Source organism: Petaurus breviceps, unplaced genomic scaffold (assembly GCF_028583685.1).
Source record: "Petaurus breviceps papuanus isolate PSGF00001 unplaced genomic scaffold, PetGlider_PUasm1.0 90769, whole genome shotgun sequence".
Lineage (NCBI taxonomy): Eukaryota > Metazoa > Chordata > Mammalia > Diprotodontia > Petauridae > Petaurus > Petaurus breviceps.
This window is the reverse complement of record NW_027187341.1, coordinates 17,906,968-17,923,908: the sequence shown is the minus strand read 5'-3', so window position 1 is coordinate 17,923,908 and position 16,941 is coordinate 17,906,968. Positions and strand designations below refer to the sequence as shown.

At 38.7% G+C, this 16,941-nt stretch overlaps 2 protein-coding genes across 9 annotated transcripts in view; both read left to right on the top strand.

The window, feature by feature from the left end:
• The window catches only part of TMEM237 (transmembrane protein 237), a 35,809-nt gene extending 33,468 nt beyond the window's left edge, over positions 1-2,341 (top strand). For all 8 annotated transcript variants that reach the window (XM_069068800.1, XM_069068801.1, XM_069068807.1 and 5 more), the window contains one exon: positions 2,097-2,341. In XM_069068800.1, coding sequence (XP_068924901.1) covers positions 2,097-2,128 — 32 coding nt within the window. In that variant the 3' untranslated portion in view covers positions 2,129-2,341. The remainder of the gene's footprint in view (positions 1-2,096) is intronic.
• A 775-nt stretch (positions 2,342-3,116) lies between these two features.
• LOC138146723 (cation channel sperm-associated targeting subunit tau-like) overlaps positions 3,117-16,941 on the top strand; it is a 123,378-nt gene continuing 109,553 nt past the window's right edge. Inside the window, exons 1-2 of the mRNA XM_069068824.1 lie at positions 3,117-3,348; positions 16,098-16,178. Coding sequence (XP_068924925.1) covers positions 3,118-3,348; positions 16,098-16,178 — 312 coding nt within the window. The 5' untranslated portion in view covers position 3,117. The remainder of the gene's footprint in view (positions 3,349-16,097; positions 16,179-16,941) is intronic.

Below are 16,941 nucleotides of genomic sequence, written 5' to 3'. Positions count from 1 at the left end.
AGTGATGAGGGTGATGAAAAAGCCATTTGAATTGACAAGATATTATTGGTAATGTACTACTCTTGGATGTAGATCAACTTGGATGTAGATCAACATCCAAAAGAAGATTTAGAACCATAATCCAAATACATTAAATTGCATATAACGCTATATACTCTGTAAGGGTCAAAGGTGAAGGCAAAGGACCCATATACACAAAACTATTAATAAAGATACTTATTGTTGTAGCAGAGACCTAAAAAGGTGGGTGCCCATTTGTGAAACAGATTGTGGTCAGTGAATGTAATGGAATATTATTATATTTTAAGAAATTATGAAATTCAGGAAGGAATTCAGAGAAACCCTGATGAAGAGTGAAGTGAGCAGAAGTAGGAGGATTTTTCACTTAACAACCACAATAATGTAAAGAAAAATGACTTTGAAAGACGAGCACTTTGAGCAATGCACTGACCAGTCATGACTTTGTAAAATTGATGAAGCATGCCTCTCCACTCTTGACAGAGGGGAATGTACTATAGGTCCATAATGAGGCTTATATTTTCAGATGACCAATATTGTTTTGTTTTTTTTTAGATTTATATATTTTAAATTTTAATAATTTTTTCCAATTGCATGTAAAATCAATTTTAACCTTTATTTTTTACAATTCTGCGTTCCAAATTTTCTTCCATCCTCCTCCCCTTTCATTGAGAAGGCAAGCCATTTGATAAAGGTTATATATGTGCAGTCATGCAAAACACATTTCCATATTAGACATGTTGTGAAAGAAAACAGACCAAAAAAAAAAAAAACCCAAGAAAAATAAAGTAAAAAAAAAAAAACGCCAGTATGCTTTGATCTGCATTCAGATTCCATCAGTTGTTTCTCTGAAGGTAGAGAGCATTGTTCATCATAGTTCCAATTTATTTTTCTTAACTGTATGCATTTGTTACAAGGGAGGATTTCTACTGGGGGAAGGGGCAGATTGTGAGTTAAAAGATATTCAGAAGAGAGAAGAAATTTCAATAACAGACAAACGGCATTTTTGTTGCTATGGTGTTAAATTTGACATATGCTTTCTTGAAACTCAGACCATAAATAACAGATTTACATTCCCATACATAATCCTCTTGTCTTCTACTTTTGTATATTGACATGCTTGTTAGTATTTGTTAAACTCATAAAGAAAAGGAGATCATTGATAACTTTGGAAAGAGCAGTTTCAGTTAAATGATGAGGGCAGGAGTCAGATTCCAAAGGGGTGAGGAGTAAGAAGAGAGGAAAAGAAGTGGGAACAATGAAAGGGAACAGATTTTTATAGAAGTTTGTCTGTGAAAGGGAATATGACATGAGACATCCAGAGAGCCAGTAGAAAGAGATTAAATATCAACAATTAGGGGTAATTATGGATGCAGTGTATCAAATGAGACAGAATTTGAGGTACATAAAGAGGGTTTTAGTGAAGGGAAGGACCACCACTTCACTAGAAACCAAAGGAAAAATGGGGAGAATAAAGGATGAAATGAAGAAATTTCAAGATGTGAAGAAAGGGATAAGAGAGAGCTCACTTTTCCATAAAGCATGAGGCAAGGTTCCTCACCCTGAGAGGGTCCAGGGTAGGCAGAGAAGAGGTCTGGAGAAGCTCTGTGGTGATTGTAATAGAGAATTAGTGAGGAGTACAAGGATTGCCTTGTGGCAGGCAGCATGGGCCCGGTTGAGACCAGATACCATGTGTGTGTGTTTTTAAATTTTTTTTGTCAAACATTTTTCAAAACAACACATTCTCAAAATGACTATACCCTAAAATATGTTTCATTCTGCATATTTACTCATCTCTTTCAGGAGGTAGGTTATTCTTCATCCTTGGGCCTCTGGAATAATGATCAATCACTGTTGATCAGAGTTCTTAAAATCTTTAAAAATTATTCATTTTATTGTTGTTACAAAGACTATACAATTTTAATGGACACTAAACTACTGAGAGTTCCTTACTATAGTGGGGGAGTTTTCTTTATTTCATCATGTGTATGGTATTCAAGCCTCATAACCAGCAATGCATTAGTAGTACGGGGCAACAAATTTAAATATTGATCTGTCTTTTTTTTTTCCTCCCTCAGAGATGATGTTTTCTTCTGATGTTCAAGAATAGGCTGCTGTGGATAAAGAAGTCATATCCCCTTCATGATGTTAAAAATCTATCTTCCAAACTAGGACACTCTTTTAATATTCCAATTGTAATATGTAAAATTTTTTAGAATGTATTTTACAAAATGTTTGCAAATGTATCTAAAATCACTTTGATTATAGAAGCCCACGCTCCAAGATTATGAAAAATATTAAAAGTTTTATACAGTGTTTACTACTATCAGTTTCCATGGCATTATTATCTCAAAGTCGGTGGGAACCTGTAAGGGAAAGAATTTTAGTTCATTTTCATGCTTCCCTATTTTTCCAAATTATATTTGCATTTGTAATGTTTATTCCATGTGACACTGCAAATGCCTGGGGAACTAGTCTGGAAGAAGACAGAACCATCCAGCATCGTAGCGCAGGTGGAGGGAGGGCCGGGCCCTTGCACGTGGCTGACAGGCTTGCGTTTTTTTAGTGTTTTGGTGAACCCCTTTGTTTTCAACCCCCTCCCTGCCTTAGTTCCCAAATGCGCCCCCACCCCCACTGGGCCATCTCTGCCAATCACGCACAGAGAGGAAGAAAGCGAGAACCCTGCCCTCGCGGTAGGGGGCTGCTCCCTGGTCCCTATCTTGCGCAGGAGTAACAGTGCTCGGCGGCCCAGGTCGGGGCGAGAGGGACCACAGGGCTCGAGGAGGGTATGAGGCGACCACGTGGCCAGCCTCGAGAGAGCCGCGACAACCGCCTTTCCCGCCCAGCCCCAGCCCCAGCCCCAGCCCCATCCTTCCCGGCCCTTGGGAGCTCGTCGCTCACAGCTCACAGTGATGAAGCGCCTTCCTATTTCCGCCCCTTATCGCCCCCCAACACCCCCGCCCCGCGCATGCGCAGTGCCTCAGACAACTCGCTCCCTTTCCCCACCCCCTTGCGCGAGGCCAGTGGCAAAGTGTGGACCGAGCCACCGCGGTCAGTTGAGGGTGCTGGGGTGGGGGGTGGGGGGGTGGGGGGTTCAGCATGGAGCCAAGCCAGGAGGAAAAGAAGGTTTCGGAGCTTAGTGAAACTCAGCGAAGCAAGGTCCATTCGCTCTTCAAGGTCCCTTTTCTCCACAAGGGCGACACCGGGGTTGAAGACCATGAAGAAGGAAAAAACTTGGACACCATGTCCCAGGCGTCCTCCCTGCGGTATTCGACCTCGTCGCTTGTCGACCCTTACAGGGACGCGATCAAGGAAGGGACCGGCCCAAAGGTGTTGAACGTGAGGCGGAGGAGAGCTTAAAGTGGCTGCGCCTGGGGAGGCGGGGTGGGGGCGCGCCCCATGTGGAGCTGGGATGGCTCACGGTCCTTGCAGGGAGGGGAGGGGATGCAGCAGGCCCTTCCCCTTGGGGCGTGGCCGTTAAGGATGTTTGCTGGGGATGGGGGGCATCTCCGGCCTTCAACTCGGGCTCATCAGTCTGCGAGCATTTAGTAAGCTTCTGCTGTAAGCCAGTCACTCCCAGCCCCGGGAATAGAAAGAAAAGAAAAAGGACAACCCTTGCTTTCCAAGAACTCCCAGTTTCATGAGGGAGACTATTGCAAAAGTGCCGGTAAACAGTAGGCGAGGTTGGAAGAGAAGCAGCTGAGGGCAGGCACTAGGAGTAAGGAGTTTGTTGCAACAGACCGACAAAAACGATGCTCAGGCCAGACCCAGAAGCCTCCTTGGAAAAGAAACATTTTCTCTAATAGGAAATATTCCTTTACTTTGTATTCTGTAGTTTCTGGATAGGGAGGGGCTGTGTTGGGAGCCTTAGACACACAATTAGAACGAAATTTATTTTCCCAAAGCTTTGGGGTATTTTGGAATTCTAACCTGGTTAGTGTAGTTAGGGCACTAGGGTCAATTCTTAGTGGTTTAATACCTCTTTTTTTTTTAGTGGTTAACTCTTTTTTACAAATGCTAGTGAGAAAGTAATGTTCCAATAAATCCATCAGATTTCACTATTGACTTGTCAGCAACGTGGCATACCTTCAGTTGCCTTCCCAGTAGTGGTAATGGATTTGATTTAGGCACACTCTGTTGTGACCAGTATATGCATTTGTAAGGAGACTGACTGGATTGACATTATTAAAGGTGACCAGAAAAGTGATTTAAGCTAAATAGTCCTTAGTGGCTATTTAGAGCTATACCTCATTAGCACGACTGTATAACTAGATTAGTGAGAAGGATCAAAGAAACTCAAATGATTTTTGAATTCCGTAATTTTTTGGAGCTGTAAGAACCCCCCAAAAAAGACCTTCAACAAATCATGGCACGGAGGCACCTCGTGGTACTTGTAAGCTATTCCAGCAAAACACAAGCTTTGTCAGAAAGGCTTCAAGTACCCATTTGTGGATAGACTTATGTGTGGTCTTAGGAGAAGCTTAAGTACCAAGAGGCTTGTCAGGAGTAGGTTGGCTCTGAGTTCTATAAAGCCCTCTTCTCATTCTACAATCATGGTGTCAGTGGCAGAAAAAGGTGTTAAGAATCACATAGTGTTCAGATTACATGTAATTCATAATTTAGCCTAGTTTTCCAATGTGAGATTATGTCCAGAGACAAAGTTAACTTACTAGTAGAACTGAAATGTATTAGTTTGGGTATTCTTGTTATAAATGAAACCAGAAGGCGTGAATAAATTGGAGTCAAAGTTGCAGGATAAAAGATTAGTATTATCAAAAATATTTTCAAAAATCATATAAAGGAATTTTTAGAAAAATTATGAACTTAGTCATCAACAAATATTTCAGGTTACAAAGAAGAAAAAAAGATTGTATATGAAATTGAACTTCTTGGTTTGCAAGCATATATTAAATTTATCAAGGTAGTAATAAAATTGCCCAGTTTGTTTGTGTCCCCCATTGAATTTCTTATTGTTTCCTTCTCTGTATGTAAAGTGTTTTGTCAATTCTCTTTTCTTTTTCAAAATATTTACGTATCTATCACTACCTGCTAACTCACCCTACCTCCAAGTAGAATTCCTTTCTAGTAACAAGTATCGTCAAGCAAAACAAATCTATAGGCCATGTCTGAAAATGTTTGTCTCATTCTCTGTTTCTAGTTTGTCAGGAAGAAGGATTATTCCTTAACATATTATTAGAGAAATTGGGTAGCAACTTGAGAAAAAGTAGATTTAGAGTCACATCTCCCACAATATATTTCAGTGAAATCCAACTGGATAATGGAATTAAAACATGGTATGTCTTAGTTGTGGAGAAAAAAAAAAAGATTTTTTTTTCTACTCAACAATTAGAAGGGATTATTAGGGGCACAATATGCATACTTTTCAACATAAAATTAAAACATCTGCTTTACAAAAAAAACCCTGAAATTAAAAGAAAAACAGATTGAGAAGATATGTATGGTAGATAAGAAATTTTATGAACATTTTAATCTGTCTAGATAGGAATTAATGAATGAAGCATAAGTGCTTACTAGTGTAGAGCACTGTGCTCAGTGCTGGGAATACACATAGAAAAAGAGAAGAGAGGAAGTTTCACCCCTATGAGGAGTAAAAATCTCCTTGCTAGAGTCAGTTTACATAACAAACAGCAAGCCCTGGGGTTTACTGGGTTGGGGGCTGCCTCAACCCAAGCCACAGGAACTTTTACCCCCAGGACAGTGAGGAGAGTTGGGCATCTGAGCTGGGGAAGATTGAGGGAACCTCTGCTGACAAGTAACTTCAGACCCAGCACTGCTTCAGAGACACAGTGGGGGCCAGAAGGAGCCAGCACATGCACAGTGGGTGCAGAAACAGTAGGGCCAGATGCGGTGGTTGTGGACAATTACCAGAGACTGGGGGTCTTAGTTTGAATTAGAGGTCAGAGGGGAGAACTAAAGAGGATCTGATGCCAGAGGCACCATCCTCCATACCCCAGGACTAGTGGTAATTACAAAAAAAAAAAACCCACACAGGGAAAAGAGAAAGAATGCAACCATAGAGAGGTACTGTGGGAATAGAGAAAATACTGAAGCAAAGAAACCACCTTCTCCCCGAAAGAATAATGTAAAATGGTCACCTGCCCAAAAAGAATTCATTGAAGAATCTAAAAAAGACTTTAAAAATCAAATGGGAGATTGAGGAAAAATTAAAAAGAAAAATAAGAGTAATCCCAAGAAAACAAGATTATGAAAAGAAAGTCAGTCAGCTAGAAAAGGAGAAGCAGAATCTTAAGGAAGAAAATTACTCCGTGAAAATCAGAATTGGGTAAAGGGAAGCCAGCAAAGTTATAAGAGATCAAGAAATTAAAAAACAAAATATAAAGAATGAAAAAAAAAAGAATGTGAAACATAAGGAAAAAACAACTGATCTGGAGAACAGATTAAAAAGAGAAAACATAAAAATACTCTGACTACCTGAAAACTATGATAAAAAAAAAGGAATTTTGATATAATACAAGAAATAATAAAATAGTCCTGAAGTTGTAGGGAAAAATGGGAAAGTAAAAAAAGAAAAAAATCCACTCATTACCACGTGAAAGAGATCCTGTGAGTTTTCCTCACAGGAATATTATGGTCAAATTCTGAAACTGCCAGCTCAAGGACAAAATGTTATGAGCAACAAGAAAAATTTACTTATGGCAATACTGCAATTAGAATCTCACAAGAACAAGCAGTGGTGACACTAAAATATTGCAGGTCTTGGAATGCTATATATCAAAGAGCAAAAGAACTGGGCTTCCAGCCAAAAATATCATACCCAGCAAAGCTAAATATAATTCTGAAAAAAAAAAAAAAAGACGTTTAATAGACTTTCAGGACTTTGTTGCAAAAACAAAAACAAAACCTAAACTTAATAGAAGATTTGACATATAAGAGCCAAGAGAAATTATAAGGTACATACCAATGACCAATTGCAAGGGACTCAATAAGGATAGACTGTTTACCTTTTATGTATGTAAAATGTAAAACCTATGTCTAAGATTGTTATTAGTAATCAGGTAGCTTATAAGAAAAGATTGGGGCAGACCTGAGTATGATAAGACTTCAAAAAGTAAAACCATTCAAGAACAGCTAAAAATAATAATTATCTTATACAAATGAGGTGCAAGAGGAAGTACCAATACAGAGGAATTAGATATGGAGCAGGGGTGGCAGTGAGTTGTTCTGGAAACTTTTCATTAGGAATGGGTTCAAGAGAAAAATACATACACCTCTAGAAGAATATAAAAGGCTTCTGAATTTAAAAGAAATAAAATGCTAAGGGTATAGGGAATGGGGAGAGAATAAGGGATGGCTCTTTAGAGGGGAGGGTGAGGAAATAGGTTAAATGGGAATATAGAAGGGTCTTTGGATTTATGGGTAGGGGAGGATAAAGGAGGAATTGTTATGGGAGGTAAGGTTAAGTAATAGTAGGGGAAGGTAATGTGTTGAGGTAAAGTAGAGAAGTTAGGAGAGATAGGGAAAAAAGGACACACACAAACATAAAGATTAGGAGTAGAACCTTTTAGGGAAAGTATATGATTTTATATATATATATATATATATACATATATGTATCTCTTAGGTATGTGTCTATATGTATACCATGTATGTATATATCAATATCTTTTTTTTTTTTTAAGCAATCAGGGTTAAGTAACTTGCTCAAGGTTACACAGCCAGTTATTTCTGGGTGTGGTGCTGAATATCTGAGCCCGGAATTCGATCTCCAGGTCATCTCAACACTGGAGCCTTTGCTCTTAATCACTGAGCCACCTGGCCGCCCCTAAGCAATTGGGGTTAAGTAACTTGCTCAAGGTTACGCTGCCAGGTGTTTCTGGGTGGGTGCTAAGTGTCTCTGTCCGGGATTCGATCTCCAGGTCATCCTGACACGAGAGGCGGTGCTCTTACTCGCTGTGCTACCTGGCCGCCCCTTATATGTCAGTATCTTTATAAATATGTCCATGCTTAATTTTAGCTTGGGGGAGAGGAAGAAAAGGGGGAAAAAGAACAAAGTAAAAAGTCTACAGCAGAGAACAAAAGTAAACCTACAAGAAAACAAAAGATGGACAGTTTTCCACATGATGCTTAGGATTTAATATATAGGCTTTCTTGAATTGGCAAGTTATTGCTATGTGTTCTGAATCCTCTCCTACATTCTGCTGTGGACATGACCTCTTTTTTTCCTTTTATATTAAGTTTATAATGTTTTTTCTTATTATGTACTTAAGTTTTAGTATTTGTCTAAAATAAAAAAAAGATTAAAAAAAGAAAATGTAAGAGAAATCCTGCTTTCAAGGAACTCACATTCTAATAAGGGGACACAACACCTTTGTAAGATTTCTAATGCAAGTTAAACAAAAGGTCCCATGGTACAGCAGCAAAGCAGATAGTGATGCCTCTTCTTTAATGTTATACTTACTGACTAAATCATCTCTCTTTCTGATGTTGAACCATGTGACAATGCCAAGGACTTTGATGAAAATATCTTTAAAAGATGTGACTGTAACAACATCTGGAACAGTTGCCAGTTTATATCTCTGCAAGGATTTCTTAGCAAGATGGTATCTGTGGACACTGGTCTGGAAACATTGCTATTTCAAAGGTTCTTGAGTACAGAGATCTGAGCCATCTTCATGAGGGTTTGAGGCAAGATGGTGGTCACGGTGGTAGTGGTGACTGCACTTGTCTGCTACATGCTGCTTCCTGTCTTCTCCAGGTTCCTCACTGCTCAAGCAAGGATAGCTTAGTGGGGATGACTGGCCCCTTCTGCAAAGGAACTTCTTCCCTAGATGATGACTGCAAGGGCTGGCATGGAAGTGGAACCAGTGATCTAGGAGGTTCTGTCATTCCCAGGGCTCCAGTGCCTATCTGCCTGTTGGCAGAAGCTGGTTAGCAGCTGTATTTGTTGGTGTTGTAGAAGGTGGGCTCTTTCCGTTTTTAAAAGAAGAAATAAAGTAGGAGAAAATTGGGTAGAAAAATGAGATTGATGCAAGAAAATAATGAAAAACTAGTTAACAGCTTGCTAAAGAGACCCCCAAAATACTGAAGAAAATAACACCTTAAAAAATAGACTAGGGGCACAAGTGAATATAGCACTGGCCCTGGAGTCTGGAGGACTGAAGTTCAAATCCGACCTCAGACACTTGACACTTACTAGCTGTGTAACCTTGAGCAAAGCACGTAACCCTGATTGCCTTGCCTTCCCCCCCCTCCAAAAAAAAAAAAATAGACTTATCCAAATGGCAAAAGAGGTCCAAAAAATCAATGAGGAGAAGAATGCCTTAAAAAGTAGAAGTGGCCAAATGGAAAAGGAGGTCCAAAAGCTCACTGAAGAAAATAATTCCTTAAAAATTAGAATGGAATAAATGGAAACTGACATGAGAAATCAAGAAATTATGAAACAAAACTAAAAAATTAAAAAGTAGAAGATAATGTAAAATATCACATTGGAAAAATGACTGACCTGGAAAATAGATCCAGGAAATGTAATTTTAAAATTATTGGACAACCTGAAAACCAGGATCAAAAGGAGAGCCTAAGACATCATCTTTCAAGATATTATCAAGGGAAACTGCCCTGATGTTCTAGAAGTAGAGGGAGATAAAGAAAATGAAATAACAAAAGGAAAACTCCTAGGAATATTGTAGCCAAATTCCAGAGTTCCAGAGGTCAAGGAGAAAATTTTGCAAGCAGCCAGAAACAGTTCAAGTATCATGGAAACACAACCAGGATAACACAAGATTCTTGGTGAAAAGACCAGAACTGAATAGAAAAATTGACTTTCAGATACAAGACTCAAGAGGAGCATGAAAAGGTAAAAATGGAAAAGAGAAATCATAAGGGACTTACTAAAATTGATAAGGGTAGGTGGGGAGGGAAGAAGAGAGAGAATTTGGAACTCAAAGTTTTAAAAATGAATGTTAAAAATTGTTTTTACATGCAACTCTGGAATAAGATATACAAACAATGGAGTATAGAAATCTATCTTGCCCTACAGGAAAATTAAAGAAAAGGGGATAAAAGTGGGGAGTTGATAGAAAGGAGGGCAGATTGGGGGAAGGAGTAATCAGGGTGCACACCATCATGGGGTGGGGAGATGGGAGAGATGGGGAGAAAATTTGGAACTCAAAATCTTGTGGAAATGAATGTTAAAAACTAAAAATTAATTAATATTAAAAACTTTTAAAAAGAAATTGAATTTGTCAATAACTTGGAAAATGATCAACTTCCTTACTAATCAGAGATGCACATTAAAGCAACTTTCAGGGTCTACCTCATGGCCATCAAACTGCCCCCCCCAAAAAAAGTGGAAAGCAAATGAACAATGTCTGGCAAATTTGTAAAGAGGTAGACTCATTGCTAGTGGAATTTCACATTTGTTGGATCTATTTAGAGAAAACTTGTCACGTAGAAAAGTTAGGAAAATAATAATATCCTTTGATTTGAACATTCCATTGTTGAGAATATTGCTTGAAAGCATAATCAAAAAAGCTCTTTTAAAATGCCCATAGCAGTATTCTATCTAATCTAAATAAACTGGAAATAAGTAAAATATCAAACAAGAAAGGAATGGCTTAATATGGTATTTGTAAAGAAGCACTGTAGCAAAATTAAAATGAACCCTTTTCCATTTGATGAAATATAAAAAGACCTTTATGAAATAATGCAAAATGAAAGATGTAAGACAATTAGAACAGAGTTCATACTAAATGACCAAAAAAAGAACAAAAATGAATGGACAAAGGATCTTGAAAGAGACCTAGAGTGAATGAAAATTTCTGACATTTTATGGGGTGACTTTCATTTAAAATCATGCAAGGTAAATTGATGATCATTGTTGCTTATGATAAATCATTAAAACATTTTTAAAGAAAGGAAATTGTAGCCAAATGGATAATTTTCTCTGTGTGCCTAAAGCAACAAAAATCTTTTTGTGAAACATTTGGTCAGGCTTTCTGCAAGTTCATTTTTTCCCCTCAAGAACCTTTAACTGTTTTGTGAAACAAAACTACTCATAATCTTACATCCCCTTCCTCCTTTGCAATAGTTTGTACTTGAAACCGATCATGTCCGTGGCGGTTACCATTTCTTTGCTTGGAAGGAGAAAGTAGGTCTGCTAGATGAGGTGTTCTGAATTCCTTCTTTAGTATCACTTAACTCCTCAAAGAAATGCTGATAAAAAGAGGCAGAGCCAAGATGGCAGAGTAAAAGCAGGGACTTGCTTGAGGTCTCCCCTAAACCTCTCCAAATACCTGTAAAAAATGACTTTAACCAAATTCTAGAGCTGCAGAATGCACAAAGTGACAAAGTGAAATGCATCTCCAGCCCAAGACAGCCTAGAAGGTTGACAGGAAGGGTATATCACATTGGGCTGGGAGTGAAATGCAGTCTGCCATAGACCACACCAACACAGATGGGTCCAGAGCAGGCCTCAGGACTGAAACACTGGCAGCTGTGGCAGTTTCCAGACTTCTCAACCCATAAATGCTGAGAGCTAGAAAGTCAAGTATTGGGCTGGGAAGATGAGCAAACAGAGTAAAAAAAAAAACAAAAAACTCAGACTATGGGATCTTACTTTGATGACAAAGAGGATCAAAACAAACAACCAGAAGAAGACAACAAAGCCAAAGTTCCTGCATCAAAAGTCTCTAAGATAAATATGAATGAGTCTCAGGCTGTGGAAGAGCTCCAAAATGGATTTTGAAAATCAAGTAAGAGAAGGAGAGGGAAAATTAGGAAGAGAAATGAGAATGATGCAAGAAAATAATGAAAAACAAGTCAGCAGCTTGCTAAAGGAGAAACAAAAAAAAAAAAAACTGAAGAAAATAACACCTTAAAAAATATGGCAAATGGGGGTAGGAGCCAAGATGGTGGTGTAGAAGCAGGAAAACTCCATGCGCTCTCCCCATAACCACCTCAAATACCGAGAAAAATATGACTCTAAACAAACATTAGGGCTACAGAACCCACAAAGTGATAGAAAAAATCAAACCTCCCACTGAAGTCTGCCTGGCAGGCTGGCAGGAAAGGTCCATTGCAGCACCCTGGGAGGACAACCCAGCCCCATGTAAGCCTGTGGTTTTAGCCCCAGGGTGGCTCGACCAGCCACAGCTGGAGGGACTTTGGGAGAGTGGATCACCAGCAGTTGTGGTGGTTTCCAGAATTATCAACACATAAATGACAAAGACAAAGTGAGAGTTCAGTGGACTTTGGGAACAAGGGGTCTGGGAGTGCGGTTCGGCCTCTGCCCCCAGAGGGAGAAGCAGCTGAGACATGGCAGCCATGCAGCTGCCACCGACTCGTGGCTGCTTCAGAGTTCCTGGCCTGGAGTTTAGTAGGGAGACCAAGCAACTATTCTGAGGGGTAATCGCTTTTGCTTTAACCTGCTTGGATCTGGATTTCTGTCTAGGGTGGAGGTCCTGGGGTGGGTGACCAGGTGCCAGAGCAAGTGGAGACTTCAAAGAGGGTAGTCAGCTAATAGCTGCAGCAACTGTGAAAACCCTAGCAATTTGGGACAAGGCTCTCCTCTCTGGAAACAGAGTTCTACTGTGGCAAAAAAGCTCAAAAGTCAAGTAATTGAGTGGCAACATGAGCAAGCAAAGGAAGCAAAGCAAGCACAGTTGTCAAATGTTAGATTCCTTTTTTGGGGACAAAAAGGATCAAAACATGAAAAAGGAGAAAGAAAATGAAATTAGAACTCCTGCCCCAAAAGTTTCCAACAAAAATATGAATTGGTTACAGGTCATAGAGGAGCGTAAGAAGGATTCTGAAAACCAAATAAGAGAAGTGGAGGAAAAATTGGGAAGAGAAATGAGAGTGATGCAAGAAAATCATGAAAAGAGAGTCAACAACCTGACTGAAGAAAATAACACCTTAAAAAATAGACTAACTCAAATGGCAAAAGAGGCTCAAAAAGGCAGTGAGGAGAAGAATGCCTTAAAAAGTCGAATTTGCTAGATGGAAAAAGAATCTCAAGAGCTCACTGAAGAGAATCATCCCTTCAGAATTAGATTTGAGTAAATGGAAGCTAGTGACTTTATGAGAAATCAAGATACTATTTTTTTTAAAAGCAATTGGGGTTAAGTAACTTGCTCAAGGTTACAATGGCCAATTTCTGGGTGTGGTGCTAAATATATGAGCCTGATTCAATCCCAGGTCATCCCGACTCTGGGGCCAGTGCTCTTACTCACTGCACCACCTGGCCGCCCCTAAGCAATTGGGGTTAAGTAACTTGCTCAAGGTTACATGGCCAGGTGTTTTTGGGTGGGTGCTAAGTGCCTGAGCCTGGATTCGATCCCAGGTCATCCTGACTCTGGGGCCAGTGTTCTTACTCACTATGCTACCTGGCTGCCCCAAAATCAAGATACTATTAAACAGATCCAAACAAATGAAAAAAATAGAAGGCAATGTGAAATATCTCGTTGGAAAAACCATTGACCTGGAAAAGAGATCCAGGAGAGATCATTTAAAAATTATAGGACTACCTGAAAGCCATGATCAAAAAAAAAAATCTAGAAATCATCCTTCAAGAAATTCTCAAGGAAAATTGCCCTGATGTTTTAGAACCAGAGGGCAAAATGGAGGTTGAAAGGATCTACCATTTACCTCTTGAAAAGGATCCCCCCCAAAAAAACTCCTAGGAATATTATAGCCAGGTTCTAGAGTTCCAAGATCCAAGGAGAAAATATTACAAACAGCCAAGAAGAAACAATATGAATATTGTGGAAACATGATCAGGATAATACAGGATCTGGCAGCTTCTACACTGAGGGATTAAAGGGCTTGGAATGTGATATTATGGAGGTCAAAGTAGCTGTAATTAAAACCTAGAATCACCTACCCAGCAAAACTGAGCATCACATTTTAGGGGAAAATATGGTAATTCAATGAAATAGAGGACTTCCAAGCATTCTTGATGAAAAAAACCAGAGTTGAATAGAAAAATCGACATTCAGATACAAGAAGCAAGAGAAGCATGAGAAAGTAAACAGGGAAAAGAAATCATGAGGAACTTATCAAATTGAACTATTTACATTCCTACATGAAAAAAAATGATCATCGTAACTTATGAAACTTTTCTCAATATGAGAATAGTTGAAGGGAATATAAATGTGTGTGTGTGTATATGTATGTATATATACACACATACGTCTAAGGGGGTATATGGGCATATGAATACCTATGTGAGTGTGTGTATGTATATATATATATATGTATATATGTATATATGTACAGGTATACATAGAGGGCACAGGACCAGTTGAATTGGAAGGGATGATACTTAAAAGGTGAAATTGAGTGGTAAGAGGAATATAATGAGAGGAGATGGAGAGAGACAGAATGGGGTAAATTATCCCACATAGAAGAGGCAAGGAAAAACTGTTACAATGGAGGGGAAGAAAAGGAAGGCAAAAGGGAATGGGTCAACCTTAGTCTCATTGAATTTGGCTTAGGGAGGTAAAGACATATACACTAAATAGGGTATCTCGCCCTACAGGAGAGTAGGGGAGAAGGGGATGAGAGGAGGGATGATGGAAGGGAGGGCAGGTTATGGGGGAGGGAAGTTAGAAGTACACACTTTTGAAAAGGGACAGGGTCAAAGAGAATAGAACAAGTGGGGGGCAGGATAGGATGGAGGGAAATATAGTCAATGTTTCACAATATATCCACTATAGAAATGTTTTGTGTAGCTACACATGTAAAACCTGTATGGAATTATCTTCCCAGTAAGGGTGGATGACAAGGGAGGAAGGGAAAGAATCTGGAATTCAAAGTTTTAAAATCAAATGTTTTAATATATATTATTAGTATATTCCTACATGGAAAGATGATATTTGTAAATCATGAGACCATTCTCAATATTAGGGTAGTTGGAGGAAATAGATAAGACAGATAGATGGCACAGGGTGAGTTGAATATGAGGGGATGATATCTGAAAAATAGAATTAAGGGATGAGAGAGGAATATATTGGGAGAAAGAGAAAGGGAGAAATAAAATGGGGGTAAATTATCTCACATAAAAGAGGAAAGAAAAAGGTTTCACAGTAGAGGGAGGAGGTAAGAAGGAATTGGGGAGGGGGGGAGGGTGGCTAGGTGGTGCAGTGTGTAAAGTGCCAGCCCTGGAGTGAGGAGGACCCGAGTTTGGTCCTCAGACACAACACCCACACACAAAAAAAAACTAGCTGTGTAACCTTGGGCAAGTTACTTAACCCCAATTGCCCTCCAAAAAGCAATAAATAAATAAATAAATAAGCTCTGCTTTCAAATCCTGTGATTTTCTTATGTCTTCAGGTTGCAATAATGTCAGTGCTGATAGGTTTCAGTTTTTTCCAGTATATATTGATTCTTTGGTTGTTGGACAGAGCTCACATTTAGAGTTTACAGGCCCTAAATTAATGTTTATTTATTGGCTAAAGACTTACCGTTTCTTAGCATTCTCTGCCCCTTTTGCTGGCAACTGTCCACTGACACTGAGGTAGCAGAAGGGGATCAAACCCTCAAGTCCATTTTGGGTTTGAGGGTTTTTTTGTTTGTTACATGAGTTGTTGTAGCTGAATCATTTGTTATCTTGAGGCCAAACTAGTAGTGATGATCCTCTCTGTTCTTAGTTTAGCTGATCAGTAGAGCCTATTTTTAATCCTTTCCTACTTAGTAGAATTTTCCAGAATTCATGCTGCACTGGCATAGCCTTCAAAACTCAAGAATACCTCCTTGCTGAGATGAAACATTGGAGTAAAAATTTTGTGGGGAAAGACTTAGCTCTTTTATACTAAATTCTGCTCTGTAATAAACATCACATAGGTGACTTTTAACTCCTCATACTATTGCTTTAATCAGTAGTTCTTTGTGAAATACAATGAAGCATACATTTTGATATTTTTCACTACAATGTGGGCCATTGTGACTCAATAAACTTTTAGGCACCAATGCAGCATAGAATTTAATTTACCTACTATAATCCTCACTGAGGCTGTCATATACAGCACTGAACAGTACTTACTTGTTCTGTTTTTTATCTTTAAATTTGAAGCAATTTAGAATTTATTTACATTTTACAGATGCTGAAAAAAAAAGAAAGTGAGAGTAAAGACTTGGTTGAAGCACAAGACATACCATCTTTGGTTCCATTTGGAGATGTGGTATGTAAAAGCATTCTATGCCCCTATAAATTACAGCTCCAGCTAATTCATCATCTGACTTTTGGGTATTCAACAAGAGTGTACATGAAATAATCTATGGTAAAATTTCCATCACTTCTTTTTTATGAAATAAAGATTTTACAAGAATATTCATTCAAAGAGGTTTATTAAAGTAAATGAAAATAGCTTATTGCAGAGAATTAATGAATGTTACTTATGCTATGAATTACCTAAATATAGATATTTTTTAAAATTCACCAAAGTGATATGGATGTAGTATTCTAGCAGGGGAGAAAAAAACTAAATTATGCTCTAAAGTCCACACATGTTACTCTGAAAATGAAAATTCATAAATATAGCTCCCTATTTTCTGGACAATCTGAATCAAATATTTAATGAATGACAGGACCACTCTATTTGTACTTGATGCTTTGAAAAATAGAAACTGCTCTACAAATATGTGGTAAATTGGGATATTTACCCCTTGCCTTATTCTTTGTAATACCCTGCAAACAGTATCACAGCAAATCACATATTAGAAAGTCCTACAATTCCTTTCACTTCATAGGATTGTAGAACTAGAACTGGAAGAAAATCCAGAATCTCATCTAGTCTAATTCCTTAATTTTATAGTTAAAGAAAGGAGCTTAGGGAAATTCAGTGATTTGCCCAAGACCAGCCAGAATCCCAATTTATAGTGTTATGTGTCAAAGGACTGAGTGTGTTGTGACCCCGAGGTTTCTAGCTGAGTCATACCTTTCCT